The sequence below is a fragment of the Pongo pygmaeus genome, chromosome X (genome assembly GCF_028885625.2).
Source record: "Pongo pygmaeus isolate AG05252 chromosome X, NHGRI_mPonPyg2-v2.0_pri, whole genome shotgun sequence".
Taxonomy (NCBI): Eukaryota; Metazoa; Chordata; class Mammalia; order Primates; family Hominidae; genus Pongo; species Pongo pygmaeus.
Genome location: NC_072396.2, coordinates 137,947,501 through 137,968,961, shown reverse-complemented (window position 1 = coordinate 137,968,961; position 21,461 = coordinate 137,947,501). Strand labels below are relative to the sequence as shown.

The 21,461-nt window shown below is 43.5% G+C and overlaps 1 protein-coding gene and 1 non-coding gene across 2 annotated transcripts in view; both read left to right on the top strand.

Moving 5' to 3' along the window:
* The window catches only part of GPC3 (glypican 3), a 463,650-nt gene extending 453,982 nt beyond the window's left edge, over positions 1-9,668 (top strand). Inside the window, exon 8 of the mRNA XM_054471390.2 lies at positions 9,120-9,668. Coding sequence (XP_054327365.1) covers positions 9,120-9,289 — 170 coding nt within the window. The 3' untranslated portion in view covers positions 9,290-9,668. The remainder of the gene's footprint in view (positions 1-9,119) is intronic.
* A 3,922-nt stretch (positions 9,669-13,590) lies between these two features.
* Positions 13,591-13,694, top strand: LOC129025510 (U6 spliceosomal RNA). Its single transcript, XR_008497265.1, has one exon. It is a non-coding gene; the product is annotated as a U6 spliceosomal RNA (small nuclear RNA).
* Positions 13,695-21,461: the final 7,767 nt, after the last annotated feature.

Here is a 21,461-nt window from a genome sequence, read left to right as displayed (position 1 = left end):
GAACTCCTGGCCTCCCACCTCAGCAACCCAAGTAGCTGGGACTACAGGCAGGCACCATGGCTACATCTGGTTTCTTACCCAACAATCCTACTGAAACATCTTTCAAAAATCACCCATAACCTTCTATTTAACATCTACAGTGGCTTCTTTTCAGTCTTTACTTTTCTTGACCCCTACACAACATTTGACTGCATTAACCCACCTCTCTTTAAAGTGCTTCCCATCCCTTGCCTTCTCTAGATCAGTTATCTTGATCTTCTTCCCTGGCCCTTGCTGTACAGTGTCTCTGTCCTCAGCTCCTCTTCTACTGACTGTTAGGCCCATCATTTCCCATGGGAATGAGATAACCTTTCCTGTGGGAAGTAAAGGCTTTGATGAGCTTTGATCTCTGTGGAGCTGTTAGGCAGCCTCAGGCAAGAAGGACCTGTAGACATAAGAGGAGTGGTCATGACACTGCTGGGAAAGGTGGTGAGAATGCTGGGGCTGGTGGAGGAGAGCCACCACCCACATTACCCACACATACTGTCAGTGCTTCCAGGATGGGGTTGTTCTGTTCCTGGGAATATGGTTTGACTCATGATGTGCCTAAATAACTATGGTAGGCCGGGCACAGTGGCTCACGCCTGTAATCCTAGCACTTTGGAGGCTGAGGGAGGAGGATAATTTGAGGCCAGGAGTTTAAGACCAGCCTGGGCAACAGAGCAAGACCCTGTCTCTACAAAAAATAAAAATAAAAAAATTAGCCAGACGTGGTGGCACACGCCTGTGGTCCCAGCTACTTGGGAGGCTGAGGTGGCAGGATTGCTTGAGCCCAGGTGTTCGAGGCTGCTGTGAGCCATGACCGTGCCACTGAACTGGGAAACAGAGTGAGATCCCATCTCTATAAATAGTAAGTATGTAACTAAGTGGAGGCCCATATGACTTTTTTATTTCTTTCTTAATGGCTACACATAATAGTGAAGCATAGCTGGTGGTTGAAACCCCCTGGAAACATTTGTGTTAGAAAAAGGAAGCAGTCTGAGCCCTAGTTAAGGACAATCACTGTGATGTTTCCCTCGTAACAAGGAAGTTGCCATAGGAAAGACTACATTAAGTCACTCATCAGGAATTTGTGAGTCAGAAGGTCCAGCGTGGTAGTTGACAAAGCCCAGGTGACCCAAGTTGCCTAACAGTGCTGGGGTTGTTTTTTGTTTGTTTGTTTGTGACAGGGTCTTACTCTATCACCCAGGCTGTAGTGCAGTGGCACAATCATAGCTCACTGCAGCCTCAACCTCCTGAACTCAAGCAATCATCCCACATCAGCCTCCCAAGTAGCTGGAACTACAAGCACACGCCACCATGCCCAGCTAACTTTTCTGTTTTTTGTAGAAACAAGGTTTCACCATGTTGCCAAGGCTGGTTTCAAACTCCTGGTCTCAAGTGACCCATCCCCCTTGGGCTACCAGAATCCTGGGATTACAAGGTGTAAGCCACCGTGCCCAACCTCTAACAGTGTTTTTAAGATTTTTCTACGTAAATCCCCCCACTACGTCAGAGAAGGGTGAGTGAATCCCTACTCCTGAGGATTTGAGACATAACCTGCTAAACAGGAAATGTCTGATGAAGTCTTCAGTGAGCTTGCAACTAATACATTTCTGCTCCATCATTAGCCTTGCATATTTTGGTATAAAAAAGTGTGCTTTCCCCCTAATTCCCTAGGAAGAAGCATGCGATGGCTTCATGTACCTACAACCTACTGCAGTGTAATCTGAAGATACACATACTCCAGATTGAGAAATAGAGGCCTATAATAAGAGAGGCCATGCCTCAGCTAATGGGAAAAATTCATTATATTCTTTCAACATCCTACTGTTGTAACTGAAGATGTTTGCAAGCTGGAATGAGCCATAAGAAATGAAGAGGACATCTCATTGCCCAAACCCTCTTCTAGGAGAGGCCATTGGATTATTCCCAGGTGTTACTGTCAGTTAGTGGGCAAAATTAGCAACTCATTTGTTTGTCAAAAAGGCAGATTGTGGGCCGGATGTGGTGGCTCACACCTGTAATCCAAGCACTTTGGGAGGCCAAGGCAGGCAGATCGCTTGAGCTCAGGAGTTCGAGACCAGCCTGGACAACATGGTGAAACCCTGTCTCTATGAAATATACAAAAATAATCCAGGAGTGGTGATACGTATTTGTAATCCCAGCTACTCAGGAGGCTGAGGCACAAGAATCACTTGGGCTCTGGAGGTGGAGGTTGCAGTGAGCCAAGATCACGCCACTGCACTCCAGCCTGGGTGACGTGGCGAGACGGTCTAAAAAAAAAGGCAGATTGTTAAATGAGCCCATTCCCAAAAGAAGTCCCATTAGACCAGTTAAAAACCAGAGATCTCAAGTATTCCTTGTCCTCCTCATCTGATCTATGAAGAAGAAAATCTAGACTCCCAGAGACCCAAGGGTCATTTGCAAAGTCATTTTCTTCTGCTTTAAAGTCTAGTCATTTCACATCTAAAAGTTGACAAAAGAGGAGGTATTGAGGTGGCAGGAAAGAGGGTTGTGCTGAAGGGAGAACAAGGAAACCAGGGTCTGTTTTGGATTCAACAGCGAATGGCAGAGCCCAGTGGCTCCTGTGGGAACAGGCAGCAGAGTGAGCAGTATTGCAATGAATGTGATTTCTCCAGAGATTTCCCCCAGTTTCAGCCTCTGAGGTTTGCCAAGCAATGTCCTGAGGTTTCACGTATGCATGTCTTGGAGGCCAACTGTACACAGCAAATGCAAAACACACAGATAGCAGTATTGCTCTGTTGCTATATTAGGGCCAGATTGAAGCCATCTACTGATGCAAGCTTGGCAAGTAAGAAACCCCCATGCTTGGCTCAGCAGTAGCGTTTTCTCTCCTGGCATTTTGATAGCAGCACTTCTTTCAGGCTGCCCTGTGAAGTCTTCCTGTTGGTATGGGAGAAGCCGTCATAGCAATGCATCATCCTCCTTGAAGCCCACACCCTCAGAGGGTGAGCATTTGCTTCCTATTGTGTGCTCAAGACTCCAGTAGCTTTGTAAGGGCCCAAAGGCTTGTCTTCCTGGCTCCCAGATCCCCCTGTGCATGCCTGTCCATGCCTGCTTGATGCACCCCAGGTCCAGCAACTTCTCCCCCAAAGCTCTGTGTGTACTGCCTTCAATGGAAGTTGTTATGCCAGAGTTTAAAAGCAAAACAGAAACAATCCAGTATGGATGTGTTTATAGCCAGGATCTCTCATCCAAGATTAAAATACAGCTCAAGAAAAAAAGAGAATTCAGAATTTGGTAGCTGATGAATATCACCAGAGAAACATCCCAAGGGAAGCAACTGATTGACCTGACTTGCTTATGGAGGCCCTGTCAGGGACAGCCACCTTGGCTGCTGTAGGTGGAAGAATGATTACAGCCTGCAGCAGGCTATGTCCCTCACTGGGCTGCAAGAGCCTAGGAATCAGAGAGAAATAAAACTAGAAGGAAACTTAGAGGTCATCCAGTTCAACACTTTGATTTACCAGATGGGGCAACTGAGGCCCAGAAAAGAAGGAAATGACTTGTCTAAGGTGAGATAATAAGTCAGTAGCTAAACTAGGCTTGGAACCCAGGGCTCCAGACTTCCAGGATGCACAGGGTCACTTGAGGCCAGGAATTTAAGACCAGCCTCCTTGGGACTCTGCTAGGAGACGCTGAATAACTAAAGATGGAGGGCTCTCTATTTATTGCTTTTCTCAATACAGAAAAACTTTTCAACACACAAAAAAATGCAGACCTTAATGACTGACAATTATTTTGAAAAAGAATTATCTAATCTGCAACACAAAGGACATGAAGGCGAAATGAGAGTCAGGGGCTGAATGTGTAATTAGTACAGATGTTGAGTCTACCCTTTGGGCATAGTTAAACTGATTACAAATAGAAACAGATTTTTGGATTTAGCATGAAAATCTCCTTGCTGGCCCAAAAGGTTCTCACTGATGATCAAGATAGAAACAATTTATGTGCATTTTATAATATGTACCTAATACAGCAAAAATACGTTCTGGAAAATCACTGATAAACATAAAGATGTGAATGATTGAAAAGAGAATGGTTTGTGGTGATTCTCATAATACATCTGGTTTGTAGCAAACTGAGAAGTTTCTGGTTTGGTGTAGATTTAGCCACTTTGTAGATTTTTTTTTTTTTTTTTAACTTTGCTACTGGCTGATCCCCAGATACTATTCCCACAGGCTTCTTGTTTATTTCAGCACAAGATGTCTGACAAGTCTCTCCCTCTTAGAGCTGTCTTCCACAGTGTTAACAATCATCTTTCTAAAAAACACAAATCAGATTGTGTTGTTTGCTTACTTCAAAACCTTCAATGGCTCCCTGTTGCTCACAGAATAGTTTTACTTTCCTAATCCACCATGATTTGGGTCTTACTTGTCCCTCCGCCTTACCTTTCATCACCCACCACCTCTTCCCCCACAGTACACACACACACACACACACACACACATACACACCACAACAATGTCCATTCTGTGGCTCCTCCTACCATGGAGGCTACTTGCTGCTTCTGAATATGCCTCATAGACATTCTCTGAGCTTGGTGATTTTAGTCAGGCTGCACCCTCTGCCTGGAATAACCATTCAGCCCCTGCCATAATTCTGTCCATCTTTCATGGTGTAGATTATGTCCCAATTATTCTTAATTTTATTTTTTATTTTTATTTTAATAGTTTTTGGGTATAGGTGTTGTTTGGTTACATGGATGAGTTCTTTAGTGGTGAATTTTCAGATTTCAGTGTACCCATCGTCCAAGCAGTGTACACTGTACCCAATATGTAGTCTTTTATCCCTCACCCCACTCCCACTCTGTCCCCCGAGTCCCCAGTGTCTATTATGTCATTCTTATGCCTTTGTGTCCTCATAGCTTAGCTCCCATTTATAAGTGAAAACATACGATATTTGGTTTTCCGTTCCTGAGTTACTTCCCTTAGAATAATGGCCTCCAGCTCCATCCAAGTTGCGGCAAAAGACATTATTTCATTCATTTTTATGGCTGAGTAGTGTTACATGGTGTATGTATACCACATTTTCTTTATCCACTTGTTGGTTGATGGGCACTTAGGCTGGATCCATATTTTTGCAATTGCAAATTGAGCTGCTATAACCATGCATGTTCATGTGTCTTTTTCATAGAATGACTTCTTTTCCTTTGGGTAGATACCCAGTGGTGGGATATCCCAATTGTTTTAAGAAGTCTTCCCAGATCTTTCTATTTGGAATTTTTATCTCTTTCTCTTCTATCCCCGAGGTGTTTTGCTTGTGCCTTTAACTGAGCCCTTTCTACTTTCTGCTACGTAGCTAGTTGGATTGTCTCTTGATCAATTTCCCTTGCCAGTGAGGGGGCTCATGAAGGCAGACAGTAAGTCTTTCTCTAACCCTCAACTGTGATGCTTGAGACATCATAGGCTAGTTTTGTTTGTTGAATTAAATTGGATTACATTTCCCCTGTCCAGAAATGTCTGTATTTATCTTTCACCAAAAATCCTATTTCCTCTGTCTCCATAATGCTTCATTATTGTGCTAAGCTATTCCCTTTATCTCTAATCTTCATGATGGTGGCCCAAGCGTACAGTGGCTTTGCTGGGATTCCCATCAATTATAAGCCACAGGTGCCTGGCTATGGAATTGGCTGATAAACTTTTGCTACTGCTGAATGAAGAGCCTCAGGAAACCTGCAGCCATAGCTTATGGAACACAGGGAGATAGCATTCTGAATATTCCTGGGGGCCTTTTGGAGGTAGAAGACTTGGCCACCTTTGTGGTTGGGGTATCTAATGGCTTTGGCCATCATTGTTGATTTCTTCAGGGAAATAGAACTGATATGATAATTCCCATTCCCAACCCAGAGCTCTTTTCAGGATTTCAAAAAGTTTAACTTGGCTGCTTAATCAAGTATGTGGTCAATTTTATGTGCAAACAGTGACTTTGCTCTCGTGCTTTTTGGAAGTTCTCTTTGGCACTGTGTATTTCACTAATGGAGTTTGTTTTCAGGAAGAATCCATTACTACTTAATTACTGTAGTTTATTTGGTATATAGAATTTTTCAAGAGGTAGTATAGCTTCATTTGAGGTTTAGAGTCAGACCTGGACTCAAATAGCTCTTCTACCCCATACCAGCATGTAAATATGGGCAAAATAATTAACCTGAGCTTGAGCTTCCTCTCCAGTAAAATGGGAATTATAATACCTACCTTATAACATCATGGAGATGGTTAAATTAAATGAAATAATGTACACAAACAGTTTAACACAGTGCCTGGCCTACAGTGAGGACTCAGTAGTTGGGGGTCATTACTATAATTTCAAAATACAGGGCCCAAGAGATAGAAATAACAAAAGAAGGCCAGGCGCGGTGGCGCACGCTTGTAATTCCAGCATTTTGGGAGGCCAAGGTAGTCAGATCGCTTGAGCTCAGGAGTTTGAGACCAGCCTGGGCAACATGGCAAAACCCCATCTCTAGAAAAAAAAATAAAAATACAAATAATAGCCAGGCAGGGTGGCACATGCCTGGCTATTATTTGTATATATTTTTTTTTCTAGAGACGGGGTTTTGCCATGGCCCCAGCTACTTGGGAGGCCAATGTGGGAGGATTGCTTGAGCCCTGGAAATCGAGGCTGCATTGAGCCATGATCACACCACTATACTGCAGCCTGGGCAACACAGAAAGACCCTGTCTCAAAAAAACAAAACAAAACAAAAAAACAAACAAAATCAGAAGAGGTCTTTACTGGCAAAAAAAAAAAAAAAAAAAAAAATTAGAAACAACTGTATTTAACAAAACTTCTGGGTTTGCCATAACTCTACAGTAAACAAAACTGTTGAAAGTTAGCCGATGATTTGAAGAAAGAAACTGTAGGAGCTGAGCAGTGACATTAATAGATATTGTTTCATCTTGATGTTGGGCAAGGGGCACTATCCAGAAAAGGAATCTGAAAGCAATGCTGAGAGTGCTCTCATTCAGGTCAACCCTAAAAATACTCCTCTTCATTTAAGTTGAGAAGTTGCTGTGAGAACCAAGGCTGGGCTTTCAACAGATCTAGCCATATGTGCTCTCCACTTTGGTGAAATCCGATCGTGACCTAAGCCTGTGCTATCCTTGCCGACTGACAGCTGACCTCGGCCTTCTCTGTGCACCCTGCATAGTTCACCTTTCAAAGAAAGAGGTCTGATTTCCAAGTAGAGCATTGCTCTTTGTTCTTTTTCTCTTTTTATTTTGTTTGTAGGTATTTATTTTGGAAGGGAGGGAATCTAGATTATAGTCTGCTCAATTGCTTCTCCCTGGGTAAGAGAGTTTCCTGGAAAATTTGATTTGAATTATTACGAGTACTCAGGAAGAAAAACTCTCTGCTTTTAAATGAGTAAAATGTAACCAGATTCATATATCTTAAACATTAGGACATTATTTCTTTCTACAGCCATGAAAATAGTTATAGTTAATAACAAAATTGAGAAAATATTTGTATAAAATATAGGCAAAAGTTCAACAAAATATATATTAAAATGAATAGGAAAAATATCAATACCCACTAGATAAAAAGGCAAAAGGTATAAACTACTACACATTGAGAAATATAATTAGTAAACTAAAACATAGGAAAAGTTTGTCTGCACTAGTAATCAAATCCCTGCAAATTAAAGAAACGTTGAGATGTCGCCTTATATTAGCAAAAAATATATTTTTTCAATGGAGGTGCCATAAAATTGTTTCTCTCATCATTGCTGGTGGCAATATAGATTGCAATAGACCTTTTGGAAATTGGTATCTTAGTCTGTGAAATTAGACTCCCTGGCTTTGATCACTTTGACCTTGCTGCCTGCCCTAACCAGTGCCAGCCTTAGCAGAGCCTTGGTCCTGGGCCCTGCTCTGTACTGGACTAGCTGAGTCCCCACACTTTCTTCCTGTGACTTATTGAGTGTTTCATCCCCTGTAAGAGAAGCTCTTCCTTCCTCTTCCTTCCTTCCCTCTGTAGAATCCCAGTCATTTCCTCTGTGCCTGTTGCTGGGCATCTCAGTGTCGCAAAGGATCTTTCTAGCTCCCTTGGCTACCAGACAGTTGGCTGGTGAAGTTGCTCACATCATATCACCTTCACAAGATATTGAAATAGCAACATTGGCAACGGAGTCTAGAAGAGCCAAGAGATAGATTTGATCTCTAAATCTGGAAAAGCAAATCTGAAAGATATTGAGCCCTTGGCCAGGGTCAGCCATCTTGAATTTCCTGATAAACCACTGTCTTCCTTAGATTTGCCTTCTGGGGCCACCTTTGCTTTAGGACAAGCTAAATAACACCCTGATTTCTTTTCAGAATCATGAACATATATCATAAATGCTAGGCAGTCAAAGAATGAAAGGCTGTTGCCCATTAGCCTCTCCTTACTCCCATTCACTTGATATCAGTTTAAATCTATGCTTTGATCAATTTTGCTTTTTTGCGAGGATTGTTTCTAGGGGGAAATGAAAAGACCTTATAGATAAAAGGAGAATTATTTGGGAAAATAAAACAACTTTCAACAGCAAACTACCTATCCTCAACCCTAATTAAAGGAAACCTCCCAGGACAAGGAAATGTATATAAGGTGCAGGGCCTAAGAAAGGTACACTGGGAAGCCACAGCACCCCCTCTCCACTAGCACACATACACACAAGAACACAACCACATAGTATAGTCACTCACATGGCATCTTACATTTTGATACCCATAAGATCTGGTGAAAATGCCCTTCAAGCAAAACCTTGCCTGGGAGGAGATGTTGCAAAGGGCTAGTGTGCACCCTGCAATGTGGATGCAGCCAAAGGGGAGTGGGGTGCAGCCTGTTCGCTCCCCACTCCGGCTTGCTGTGATCTCTGGAAGGAGCACTTCTGGCTGGCTCCTTCCACTGCCTCCCCTCTCCCCGCCCCCCACCCCCACATATCCTTCTTTTTCCCATCTCACAGTGGCCTTTTTCTCCTCCCTAAAAAAGGGAATCAAAGCTGAGGCTTTCCAGTGGTCCAGACACATGCTCGAGCTGTGGATAGTGTTATACTGAGGCTATGGGTAGACTTGCATTTCAAATCCCTCTCTTTTGATTGACAGAACTGGCCTATGATCTGGATGTGGATGATGCGCCTGGAAACAATCAGCAGGCGACTCCGAAGGACAACGAGATAAGCACCTTTCATAACCTCGGGAACGTTCATTCCCCGCTGAAGCTTCTCACCAGCATGGCCATCTCGGTGGTGTGCTTCTTCTTCCTGGTGCACTGACTGCCTGGTGCCCAGCACATGTGCTGCCCTACAGCACCCTGTGGTCTTCCTCGATAAAGGGAACCACTTTCTTATTTTTTTCTATTTTTTTTTAATCCTGTATACCTCCTCCAGCCATGAAGTAGAGGACTAACCATGTGTTATGTTTTCGAAAATCAAGTGGTATCTTTTGGAGGAAGATACATTTTAGTGGTAGTATATAGATTGTCCTTTTGCAAAGAAAAAAAAACCATCAAGTTGTGCCAAATTATTCTCCTATGTTTGGCTTTTAGAACATGGTTATCATGTCTTTCTCTCTCTCTCACTCCCTCCCTTTGTATCCTTCTCTCTCTCTTTGCATGGATTTCTTTGAAAAAAAAATAAATTGCTCAAATAAAAATGTATTGGCTCTTTTTTTGCAAACCGTCGTCTATGGTGACTGTGCAATGCTTTTTTTCCTTCTCACTAAACTTTCTATCCAACATATTCTTATCAGGCCCCAACAGGGTCCTTGAAACCCACCTCCCTGCCTTCTTTCCGGGTGGAAATCAATCCTGACTCCAAGAACCAATAAGAGCCACTCCCTCGCAATCCACAATCTTCATTTCGAAACCTTGGGTTGGAGTATCTTGTCTATGAAACTGAGGGTATCTCAAAAGAGTTACCTGGTCTGGTCTCTCTTTACAACTTTTACTTTGCCAAAAATGCTTTGCCCAAATAGGAATCCTCTATGTAAATCAGGTACAGGTACACCATTCATCTTCTCCCTTCTCCCAAATCAAGACAGGTAAGCCCAAACAGTGCAAAGAAATCACTCCCCAGCTTCTTTGCTGCTGTCTCAAGCTTGCTGTGTTGCCTCTCTCCACAGGGGCTGCCACATGGCATGGGCAGCAGTTGCTTTGGGTCAGGTTGCAGAAGGTGTCATCAGCAAACCCATGATTTATAGGGAGCAACTCTCACTCTTGGCCTCAGGTGAGCTTCTTCAACATTCATTTATTCAACGAGTAGGTTTTGCTTACCTGTTGGGTTTCAGGTACTGTACCAGATGCTGGAGACAGTGGAAAACAAAACAGAACTGAGCCCTGCTCTCATGGAACTGAAGGTCTGACACCAGTAGTAATTACAACAGTGGCTTTTCATCAACCATAGGCCCAGTATTATTACTCAAAATCTGTTTTTTGCAGGGTGTGGTGGCTCACGCCTGTAATCCCAACACTTTGGGAGGCTGAGGCGGGTGGATCATTTGAGGTCAGAAGTTTGAGACCAGCCTGGCCAACATGGCAAAACCCCGTCTGTACTAAAAATACAAAAAATTTAGCCAGGTGTGGTGGCGGGTGCCTGTAATCCCAGCTACTCAGGAGGCTGAGGCAGGAGAATCGCTTGAACCTGGGAGGCAGAGGTTGCAGTGAGCTGAGATCATGCCATTGCACTCCAGCCTGGATGACAGAGTGAGACTCTCTCTCAAAAAAAAAAAAAAAAAAATCTGTTTTTTACACATACGACATTGCAATAATAATGGCACTTAGGTGATACTCGGACATTCTGCTGCCGAGGGATCCCAGGAATAACCACCCTGCCATTTTTGTAATGTGTATAATGCTTAGCACATTGCCCTGTTGCCAGATCAGGTCAATAGAGACATTGTTGATTCTTTCTAAAGGGGGAGGACTCAACTTCCATCTGATAAATATAAGACAGAGAGGGTGAGATGCACTGAAGGGGTGTGAGCAAAGGTCAAGGAATGGACGGGGAAGTCCCCTTTGATTCTACGAGGTGGTCCTAGTCAGGATCTCCGATTTCGGTCCCATGGCAGGGGGTCACCATGCGGGAAGCAGAATGTGTAATTTCTCACAACTTATTGTACCCCTTCTCCTGCTGTCACCAACATACTTCTGTCCCCTGCAGAGCACAATTTTCCAATATCCATCTTCATCCTTTGCAGAAATGCTCACAAACACAAATTGGAAATATTTGGTTTAGCGTTTCCTTTGGTTAGTTTTATCGAAGTTAAGACTACAATCAGTTGTATGTGTTAATGTGATCTCAATGATTTGTAATGGTGGGTAAGACCTGAAAGAGAAAGAAGCCAGTTGTCTTTGTTTTTAAACCATCATTCTTTGTGCATTTGAATGGGGTTTGTAAGAAACTTTGGGCTTTGGTTTATGAAACCTACACGTTGCAAAGTTTTGCTGCTTGGACTCAGAGTCTAATATAGCAACACCAACCCAGAAGAAGGATTTAAAGCCCAGTTATCATTTAATAACTGTCTGTCATTCCATGGAAATGTTGTTATTTGATATGGCAAAAAATAATTTGTGGCTCAGAGACCAAGCTTTGCTCCTGCAAGCAGGAGAGGACTGTCTTAAAGTCCATTTCTCCTCTCTGGGAGGCAAAGGAGATTGTCAGTTTTCGCACACCCTTCTCATCCACTTCCTCTCTCTAGACCTCAGTTTCCCTATTGCCAAATGGAGAATGAGGACAAGATTTCTAACCTCTTTGTTACTCAGATTTTGTGGCACCATTCAACCCAAAAGGCAGTAAATGCCGGTCCCTCTGCCCAGCTGGTGGCATGAATGTGCTGTCCCTCCAATGCCTCTCAGAACTTTTCCAGCCTAAGGTCGTATTTGACTTGCTTCAGTTTCCAGAACATGACCCCAGGCACCCTGTGTTTCTGCTGTCCTGGTACTCTGTCTGCAGCTATGGGCCATCCAGCTTGAGTGAGGAGGACCAAAAGATAACTCCCCTGTCACGTCCAAGACCTGCTGGCTTCAGCTACGTAGATGGGATTAAACTGGATAACCATACACGTTTAAAACATGGAAAATCCACCATATCCTATTGGCATCAACTATGTATCATCAATGGCCTGTCTCTTTTAGCTTTTTGCCTCTGTCTTTTCCTATCTCTCTATGTATTTTTTTTTAATTATTGCTTTCTAGTTCAGAATCAAGTTTCATGGCTAGTTAGTGGCTTTTCATCTTTGACGTGTTGATTCTACCATTTTATTTATTTTTTTAAACAGAGTCTCCCTCTGTCACCCAGGCTGGAGTATGATGGCACAATCTCGGCTCACTGCAGCCTCCACCTCCCTGGTTCCAGCAATTCTCCTGCCTCAGCCTCCCGAGTAGCTGGGACTATAGGCACACATCACTAGGCTTGGCTGATTTTTCTATCTTTTTGTAAAGATGGGATTTCACCATGTTGCCCAGGCTGGTCTCAAACTCCTGACCGCAAGTGATCCACCTGCCTTGGCCTCCCATGGTGCTGGGATAATCATACACATGTATAAAACATGGAAAATCCACCATATCCTATTGGCTTTAAGCTGGGATTACAGGTGCGAGCCACCGCATCTGGCCTGATTCTATCCTTTGATTTAAACTTCCTACACTTGAATTATGTTAAGATGACTATTTTTTCTTAGAAGAGGAGACCTGGGAGCTGGGAAATTGCCCCATTGTGTTGGAAGGCCTCTTCCTCGTTGGATGCATGAGTGAACTTCCACCAACTCAACTCTGGTACTTGAATAAGGTTAATTCCTAAAATAACAGATACTGAGTCCCTAGACTGGAAGGGACCTGATAGTTCATCCCACAATGTTTGCTTGATTACTTCCTAAGGCAGGGCCCTCACTAGGTCACAAAGTAGCCTGGTTGTTGGATACCTCGAATTTTTAGCAAATCCATTTCTTAAAGGAAAGGAGTTATTACAAATGAAATACAGGTAATAAAAAATCTAACAACACATAATTATGTAAAGTTTAGAAAATGATGTTTGCCCCATAATTCCATACCACATAGAAATCCACTATTAAATATTTGTATTTTTCCATACAAAAAAAATTAGCCAGGTGTGGTGGCGGGCGCCTGTAGTCCCAGCTACTCGGGAGGCTGAGGCAGGAGAATGGTGTGAACCCAGGAGGCGGAGCTTGCAGTGAGCCGAGATTGCGCCACTGCACTCCAGCCTGGGCAACAGAGCAAGACTCCTTCTCAAAAAAAAAATTTATATTTTTCCAGCCTTTCACCCCCTCTCTGTATATGTATATTCACACACATGAGATTGTATTGAACATACAATTCTTTTTTTTTGCAGTTGCATACTGTTGCAGTATTTACAATCAATGCTTTATTGAGAAATATATATTTTTTTAATTTATTTTTTATTATACTTTAAGTCCTGGGATACATGTGCAGAACGTGCATGAGCATACAATTCTATAATATGAATCAGTCTTTATTAGGGTGAGCCTAAATCTGCCTTCCTATTATTTCCTCCTATGGTTCTGGCTCTTCCATAAAGAGCATCCTGAGATTCAGATGGCAATGCTCACTTGGGCAGCACATATACTAAAATCGGAATGATACAGAGATTAGCATGGGCCCTGTGCATGAATGACATGCAAATTTGTGAAGCATTCCATATTTTTAGCAACACTGATGGAACTAGAGGCCATTCTCTTAAGTAAAACAACTCGGAAATAGAAAGTTAAATACTGCATGTCCTCACTTATAAGTGGGAGCTAAATAACGTGTACACATGAACATTGAGAGTGGAATAATAAACACTGGAGACTGGGAAAGGTGAGAGGATGGGAGGGAGTAAGGGGTAAGAAATTACTTAATGGGTACAATGTACACTATTTGGGTGATGGTTACACTGAAAGCCCAGACTTCACCACTATGCAATACATCCATGAATCAAAACTGCACTTGTGTCCCTTAAATTTATACAAACAAAATAAAGAGACTAAGATGGCACTAGTTTTCACATAGCTCCCTTTTCGCAATAATTTTCAGTCACTGACACTTGCCTTCTCTGGGTTGTCTGCTTTTCCAAACACATTGGACAGTGTTGACAAGCTCCTTCGTGAGCCGGGCTCCAGTGGGCCAGTGGTCCTCTTGTCCTGTCAGGCCCATAGCTGAGCCCATGGCAGGGAGAGCCTGAACAGTGTGACCGATGGGTGTCTCTGTTCCCGCAGAAGTCCAGGACCTCTGCCAGAGCAGTCCTAGGATTCGGACACTTGCTGAGCAGCCACATCACACTCTTTAGTGCATGATAATTCCATGTTCTGGCTAACTGCAGCTGTGATAGGTTTTTTTCAAGAATGGCTGCCCAGCCAGTTCTCTTCCAACCCATACTTGCACAATTGGTTTTTTAAATACGTTCCAAAGGCTTTTGGTTTCCCTTGTCTATGGATTGAGCCAGATGCCATACACTATGTGTGTGTGTGTGTGTGCACGTGTGTGTGTGTGTGTGTGTGTGTGTGTGTGTATACTGGGGTGGAGAAATATTTTTTTCTTGCCAAGGCCACAGCATTTTTGGAAGTCCTCTTTTGGAATTGCTGTTGAGCTAGTTTATGTGCCATACAAGAAAATCAGCCTCATTTCTTTATAGTCACACCTTGTTTGGAACCAAAAATAATATTATTCAGTTTGATCACCCACCTCATTCACTACACTTGCTGCCAAGTAGCTTTTAGCTGTTCCCAAAAATCAAATCTGCCTTCAAGAAACAAAGCCCCTTCCCTCCCTCACCCCAAGAAGATTCCAAAGAATGTGCTATGGGCTATGGAAGTTTCTCTTTTTTTCCAAAGAAAAGTTCCAGAAAATTTGAGGACACTGTCCCTGGTGCAATGATTCCCTTCTAAGGGGGCCTCTTGGAAAGTCACAGTACTAGTTTGGATGTAGAAGGTCTTCTAGGTTTGCCAAGGAACCAACCAAATAAGGTCATAGCTTTTTATTCACTTTTATATATTTAGAAATTAATGTATTGAGTTTGAAAGATTCACATTAAAAAAATAGAAAAATAAAGCATAGGGCTGGGCATGGTGGCTCATGCCTGTAATCCTAGCACTTTGGGAAGACAAGGCAAGCAGATCACTTGAGGTCAGGAGTTTGAGACCAGCCTGGCCAACATGGCAAAACCCGTCTCTACTAAAAATACAAACATTAGCCGGGCGTGGTAGCACGCGACTGTAATCCCAGCCTTTTGGGAGGCTGAGGCAGGCAGATCACTTGAGGCCAGGAGTTCTAGACGAGCCTGGGCAACATGGTGAAAACCCCATCTCTACTAAAACTACAAAAATTAGCTGGGCATGGAGGTGCTCAGGAGGTGCTCAGGAGGTGCTCCAGCTACTCAGGAGGCTGAGGCAGGAGAATCTCTTGAACCCAGAAAGTGGAGGTTGCAGTGAGCCAAGATCACACTACTGGACTCCAGCCTGGGCAACAGAGCGAGACTCCGTCTCAAAAAACAAACAAATAAACAAACAAAGACTAAGGGAGAAGAGTGCTTTAGGCAGAACAATATGACACAGGTCCATAGTGGGCCATGCACAAGGCAGATTACTGTTGGAATACTTGCCATGGTGAAGCACTGCAGGACCAGGTACCTTCCAGGTACCTCCCTGGTACCTCCCTGGGAGAGGGGAGAGGTAAAACGTGAGGATGCACACCATGGAGTATCATGCAGCAGTGAAAAGCAACAGACCATATGTACCCCCAGCAGCATGGATGGATCTTAAAACCCTAGTATGGGTAAAAAAAAAAAAAAGGCAAGAAACTCCATGGGCTATATAGCATCTCACCATTTGAATTAATTAAAATATTTGAACAGGCTGGGCGCTGTGGCTCACACCTGTAATCCCAGCACTTTGGGAGGCTGAAGCAGGTGGATCACCTGAGGTCAGGAGTTCGAGACCAGCCTGGCCAACATAGTGAAACCCTGTCTCTACTAAAAATACAAAAATTAGCCAGGCATGGTGCAGTCCCAGCTACTTGGAGTCCCAGCTACTTGGGAGGCTGAGGCGGGAGAGTCACTTGAACCCAGAAGGGGGAGGTTGCAGTGAGCTGAGATCGCACCACTGCACTCCAGCCTAGGCAACAGATTGAGACTGTCTCAAAAAAAAAAAGTATATATATATATATATACAGGAGACAATACATATTTTACAAAAATACAGACATACTAAAAGGTATACATTTACAGCATTAGAATGGGTACCTTTGCAGGGAGGGAAATGCCAGTGAGCTTTGGGAATAAAATAGAATAAATGAATGAATGAAACAAACCAAGAGAAGGGCCTTATCTAGACCAACTATGGTGCCTACCATGAACTGAGCAGTAGCTTTCACTCAATCCTTTGCACCAGGGGTCACAAACAAAACCAAAAGCAAAGAAGAAAGGGAAAGGGGAAAGTCAGGGGTGGGAAGGGAGGAGAAGGCATAGGATTCCAGGAGAAACATCTTGTCTGCAGAGCCTGGTACATAGTAGGTGTTCAATAGATATTTGAGGGGATGAACGTTGAGGGAATGAACAAGCATTCAAAATGTTCTGCCTCAGGCCATTTGAAACTACTGGCTTAACAAATGTACCTTCAATTATGTGACATACTTGCCACCTAGTTATACACTGACCTTAGAGTTTGAGAGGTGATTCGACTTAGAATTCTAGAGCAAGCCATCACTCAACTGCAGCTTCAGTTTAGAATGACATATTTAAAAACTACTTTGGATATGATGTTACAGCTTTCTTTTTGGGTGAAAGTCCCCGGTTGTCAGCACCATTAGGCAATGGGATTGTTACATTTATTTTGCTTTGTTAGAGTCTTCAACTCACAAAGATACATTAGCAACCCCAACCCCCTCATTTTACATATGTAGAAATTGAGGCTCAGAGAGGTTAAGAGATGTGTTTAAGGTCACACAGCACAGTGAGTGCAAGTCAGGACTGAGCCAACCAGAGCCTTTTCAATCACATTGCACACACCTTGTCACTTGGAAGGAGCAGAATTAACAAATGGTTATATTGGTGAATGAGAGTAAAGGCTGTTTTCTGAAATCTGTGCCCATGCAGACGGAGTTAGTTATACTGATCTTCATTTTGATCCTAGTGGCAGTGAAAAAAAAAAATCCCTTATCTAACCAAACACATTGCCTTCAAAATTAATGTGTTCAAGCCAGGGCCTGCTTTGAGACGTTTAATGTTGCCTTTACAAATTAGAACCTGGGGTGCAGGAATTCCATCATCCTCACGAAGACTTCCTGTCACAACAGAGGCATTGTTCTCCCCACTCATACTGTTTGGTTTCATGCCTTTTCTGTAAGATGTTAGGTATTTATTTTGTTTTGTTGGTGCTTTTGTAATCAGTCTAGACATAGACCTACACTGAACCATCCAGGAGGCAGATAAAACTCCCACAGTGGAATTAGGTAACCCCTTCTGTGCTGTTCTCTCAGGGAAGGCTGAGAGGCTGCTCCTCCCCACCCAGCTCCCACACCTAAATGTTCATGAACATGACCACAGAATAGACTGAATTCACTAATTGAGGAGGTAGGAAATTTTCTGTCTCTGAAAATACTCCCCGTCCCACAATAATCTTTGGTACTTGGGATGAATTTGTTGCCCACATTTTTGTCTTAGCCAGGGCACTAAATGCTGCCTATTTTGAAATGAAAAGGAGCTTTTTGCATGGATCCTAGAGACTTCTTGCTTACAGGTTTCCACAATCAAGAACCTGTAGATTTTCCTTTACCCTGAACGAGCAAAGGCATAGCAAGAGAAAAAGTATGAGGAGAGAGCAGGGCATGGATTTCTTGGATTTAATTGCAGTGCACTTTCTGTGTTATCTTGATGCAAATTTTTTGTTTTTTTAGAGACAGTATCTCACTCTGTTGCCCTGGCTGGAGTGCAATGGTGCGATCACAACTCACTGCAGCTTTGACTTCCCAGGCTCAGGGATCCTCCCACCTCAGCCTCCCAAGCAGCTGGAACTATAGGCACATGCCGCCACACCTGGCTAATTTTTTATTTTTTGTAGAGATGGGGTCTCATTATGTTGCCCAGGCTGGTCTCAAACTCCTGGCCTCAAGCAATCCTCCTGCCTTGGCCTCCCAAAGTGCTGAAATTACAGGCCTGAGCTGCCATGCCCAGCCTGTTTTGAATTTGTTTACTATCACAGAATAAACAGAAGCATGACTTGTGTTTCACAATTACCATGGCTAATTACATTTACTTTTACCATTACAATACATTGCCAATAGTAACAATGTTTTGCCCTGTTGGAAAATCTGAAGAGGTGTATCCTGTCCTCAGAGCTTTCCAGACACCATCCATAACTGTGACAGGAGAAGCTTCTAGAGGATAGGGAATTCCAAATAAAAGTGTCTGCCTTAGGCTTGCAGTCAATGGGACCATTTAGCCTGGCATCTCCCACAGTGCTCAGCTCCACCTCTTGCACTTGGTCACACCACAGAAGATGTTTATGGAAGGAACGTCGAGTGTCCAAAGCCCTGGCAGATGGAGTAGAAACTACTCACCTTCTCTCAGACAACCAGGACCACAGACCTTCACATTTATACAGCAATGAGGCCACTAAGCACTGGCCAAATGTGAAATGTAATCGTATCCCTCAACTCTGACCTGCTTCAATTGCTACTGATGGAGCATTCATTAGTAACCTAGGGCTCATTTCACTAGAATGATATCATATTGTTTTCTGCCATGTTACCAACGAGAAAGCCTTATTCTTTCCCAATTTTCTAGAACTTGTTTATGGCTACAGTTGCAAAAACCCAACAGGGCAAAAATGTTGTCTAGGAACTACGGCAAAAACTGAGTTGTTTTCAAGTGGCCACATACTGTCTAAACTTCCGAATCAATTTCCTCCTTAACTTTCTATTTAGAGCAATCAAAGTCCTAAATCATCCAAGAAAGATTAGACGCTTTCCCAGTATGTGTTTTGTTTTTGTTCTTGTTGTTTGTTTGTTTGTTTGAGACAGGGTCTCACTCTGTCACCCAGGCTGGAGCACATGGCTCACTGCAGCCTCAACCTCCCACGCTTAAGTAAATCTCCCACCTCAGCCTCCTAAGTAGCTGGGACTACAGGCACATGCCACTACACCCACCTCCAGTATGTTTTTGTTCTGCGTATTTTACCATAGTTGAATTCTATGAAAATCAATAAGCAATGTATGTATATATAAAAAAGAAAACAGCATAGGCCAGGCACAGTGGCTCATGCCTGTAATCCCAGCACTTTGGGAGGCCAAGGTGGGAGGATCACTTGAGCCCCAAAGATCAAGGCTGCAGTGAGCTATGTTCATGCCACTGCACTCTAGCCTGGGTAAAAAAGCGAGATCTTGTTTCAAAAGAAAAAAAAAAAAAAAAGAAAACAGTATATTTAGTTTGCCAAATCTGTTGGATTATAAAAAGTTTACCACATTACCATTATTTCAGTCCAGAAGCCTGTAGTTAGTGGTCGTCTTTCTAATATCATGAATATTTCAAACACAGCTTAGGGCTCCCAACAAATTAGAATCTATCCCAAACTGATTGCCACAAATTCTCCTTTTCAGGGGTAAGTTTACCATCTCCTTAGTTCTTTAAGTTGCTTTTAAACTTTGGGATTTTCTGTTGCATCAAAGGGTTAGTTCTAATGTTGATGGTCTCATTTCCTGTGATTTCAGACTCTCATTTAGGCCTATAGCAGTTAATAATATGAAATCTATGGTTCCCCAGCATGGCTCCCCTATGTGAGTTTTGGTAAAACTCTAGAAAACTGGGGAAGTTTTTGTCAACATTCTCTCCAGCATCGGGTCGGCCCCGGTATCACTAAGAACACTATCAATTACCTTAAGTCCTGTACTGCCTGCTCCAGGCTGGTTCTGCGGCTCACACGGGGAAATGAATAGGAGGGGTTTTTTTGTTTTGGTTTGGTTTTTGTGTATTTGTTTGTTTGTTTTTTTGAGACAGGGTCTCACTCTGTCGCCCAGGCTGGAGTGCAGTGGCATGATCTCGGCTCACAGCAACCTCTGCCTCCTGGGTTCAAGCGATTCTCATGCCTCAGCCTCCCGAGTAGCTGGGATTACAGGCACACGCCACCATGCCCAGCTAATTTTTTTTGTATTTTTAGTAGAGACGTGGTTTTGCCATGTTGGCCAGGCTGGTCTCAAACTCCTGGCATCAAATTATCCGCCCACCTCAGCCTCCCAAAGTGCTGGGATTACAGGCATGAGCCACTGTGACTGGCTAATTTTTCTATTTTTAGTAGAGACAGGGTTTCCCATGTTGGCCAGGCTGGTCTCGAACTCCTGACCTCAAGCAATCCACCTGCCTTGGCCCCTAAAGTGCTGGGATTACAGGTGTGAGCCAGCGCGCCTGGCCTTTTTCTTTAGACAGGGTCTCACTCTGTCACCCAGGCTGGAGTGCAGTGGTGCAATCTCAGCCTCAACCTCCTGAGCTCAAGCAATCCTCCCACCTCAGCTTCTTGAGTAGCTGGGGCTACAGGCGTGCACCACCACACCCAGATTTTTTTTTTTTTTTTTTTTTTTTTTTTTTTTTTTGTGGAGATGGGATCTCCCTATGTTACCCATGCTGGTCTTAAACTCCTGGCCTCAAGCAATCCACACTTTTTGGCCTCCCAGAATGCTGGGATTACAGGTATGAGGTACCTTGCCCAGGCCAGAAACTTGCTATTAATCTGTCTTGCCTCATCTACTGATTATTAATAATTTCTCTTGAAATGGCATTTTTAAAGCCTCACCAGTGGTCTGATTTTGCCTAACAGTGCAGTGGGACTCCAGCCCCCTATCTTTTGTATTTTGGGGCTTAAGGGTCTATCTCAGATATCTTCCAACATCTCTCTTATTGGTCATTGTTGCTTCATCCCTTAGCTAGGGCAGGAGGTAAGGCCCCATGGGATGGCCATCCATTACAGGTCATCCCCAGGAGATATTGAAATCCCACTGAAGTCACCACTCAACTGTTAGGCAGAATCTAGGTTTGCAAGAGTGTGCTCATAGCAAAGCCATCAATGATTTAGAGATGAGTATTGGTTACAGCTCAGTGGGACACTGGGAGCAGAACGAGTGTCTAACAGGAGATCAGGTTCTATATAGCCACACTATGAGGAAGGCTTAGGCCTCCCAAGAGTTGACTAGAACAGCTGAAGCCTGTGCTATGAGCCGGCCACAGACCTAAGGAAAAAGGTCTTCATGTTCTCCAAGAGCTTGCCAGGCCCATCCGCTCAATTAATCCTGACAAGAGCTTCAGTTACAGAATGACTTTCTCCAGCAGTGAGGCAGGAAGCCTGCCCGCTCACGTACCCACATCCAACACCCGCTCCCAGTAGGAGCCTGCTGCTTACATAGAGAAGCTTTGCAGTGATTCCTTTCTCCTTGCGCCTGGGCTTGGCTGT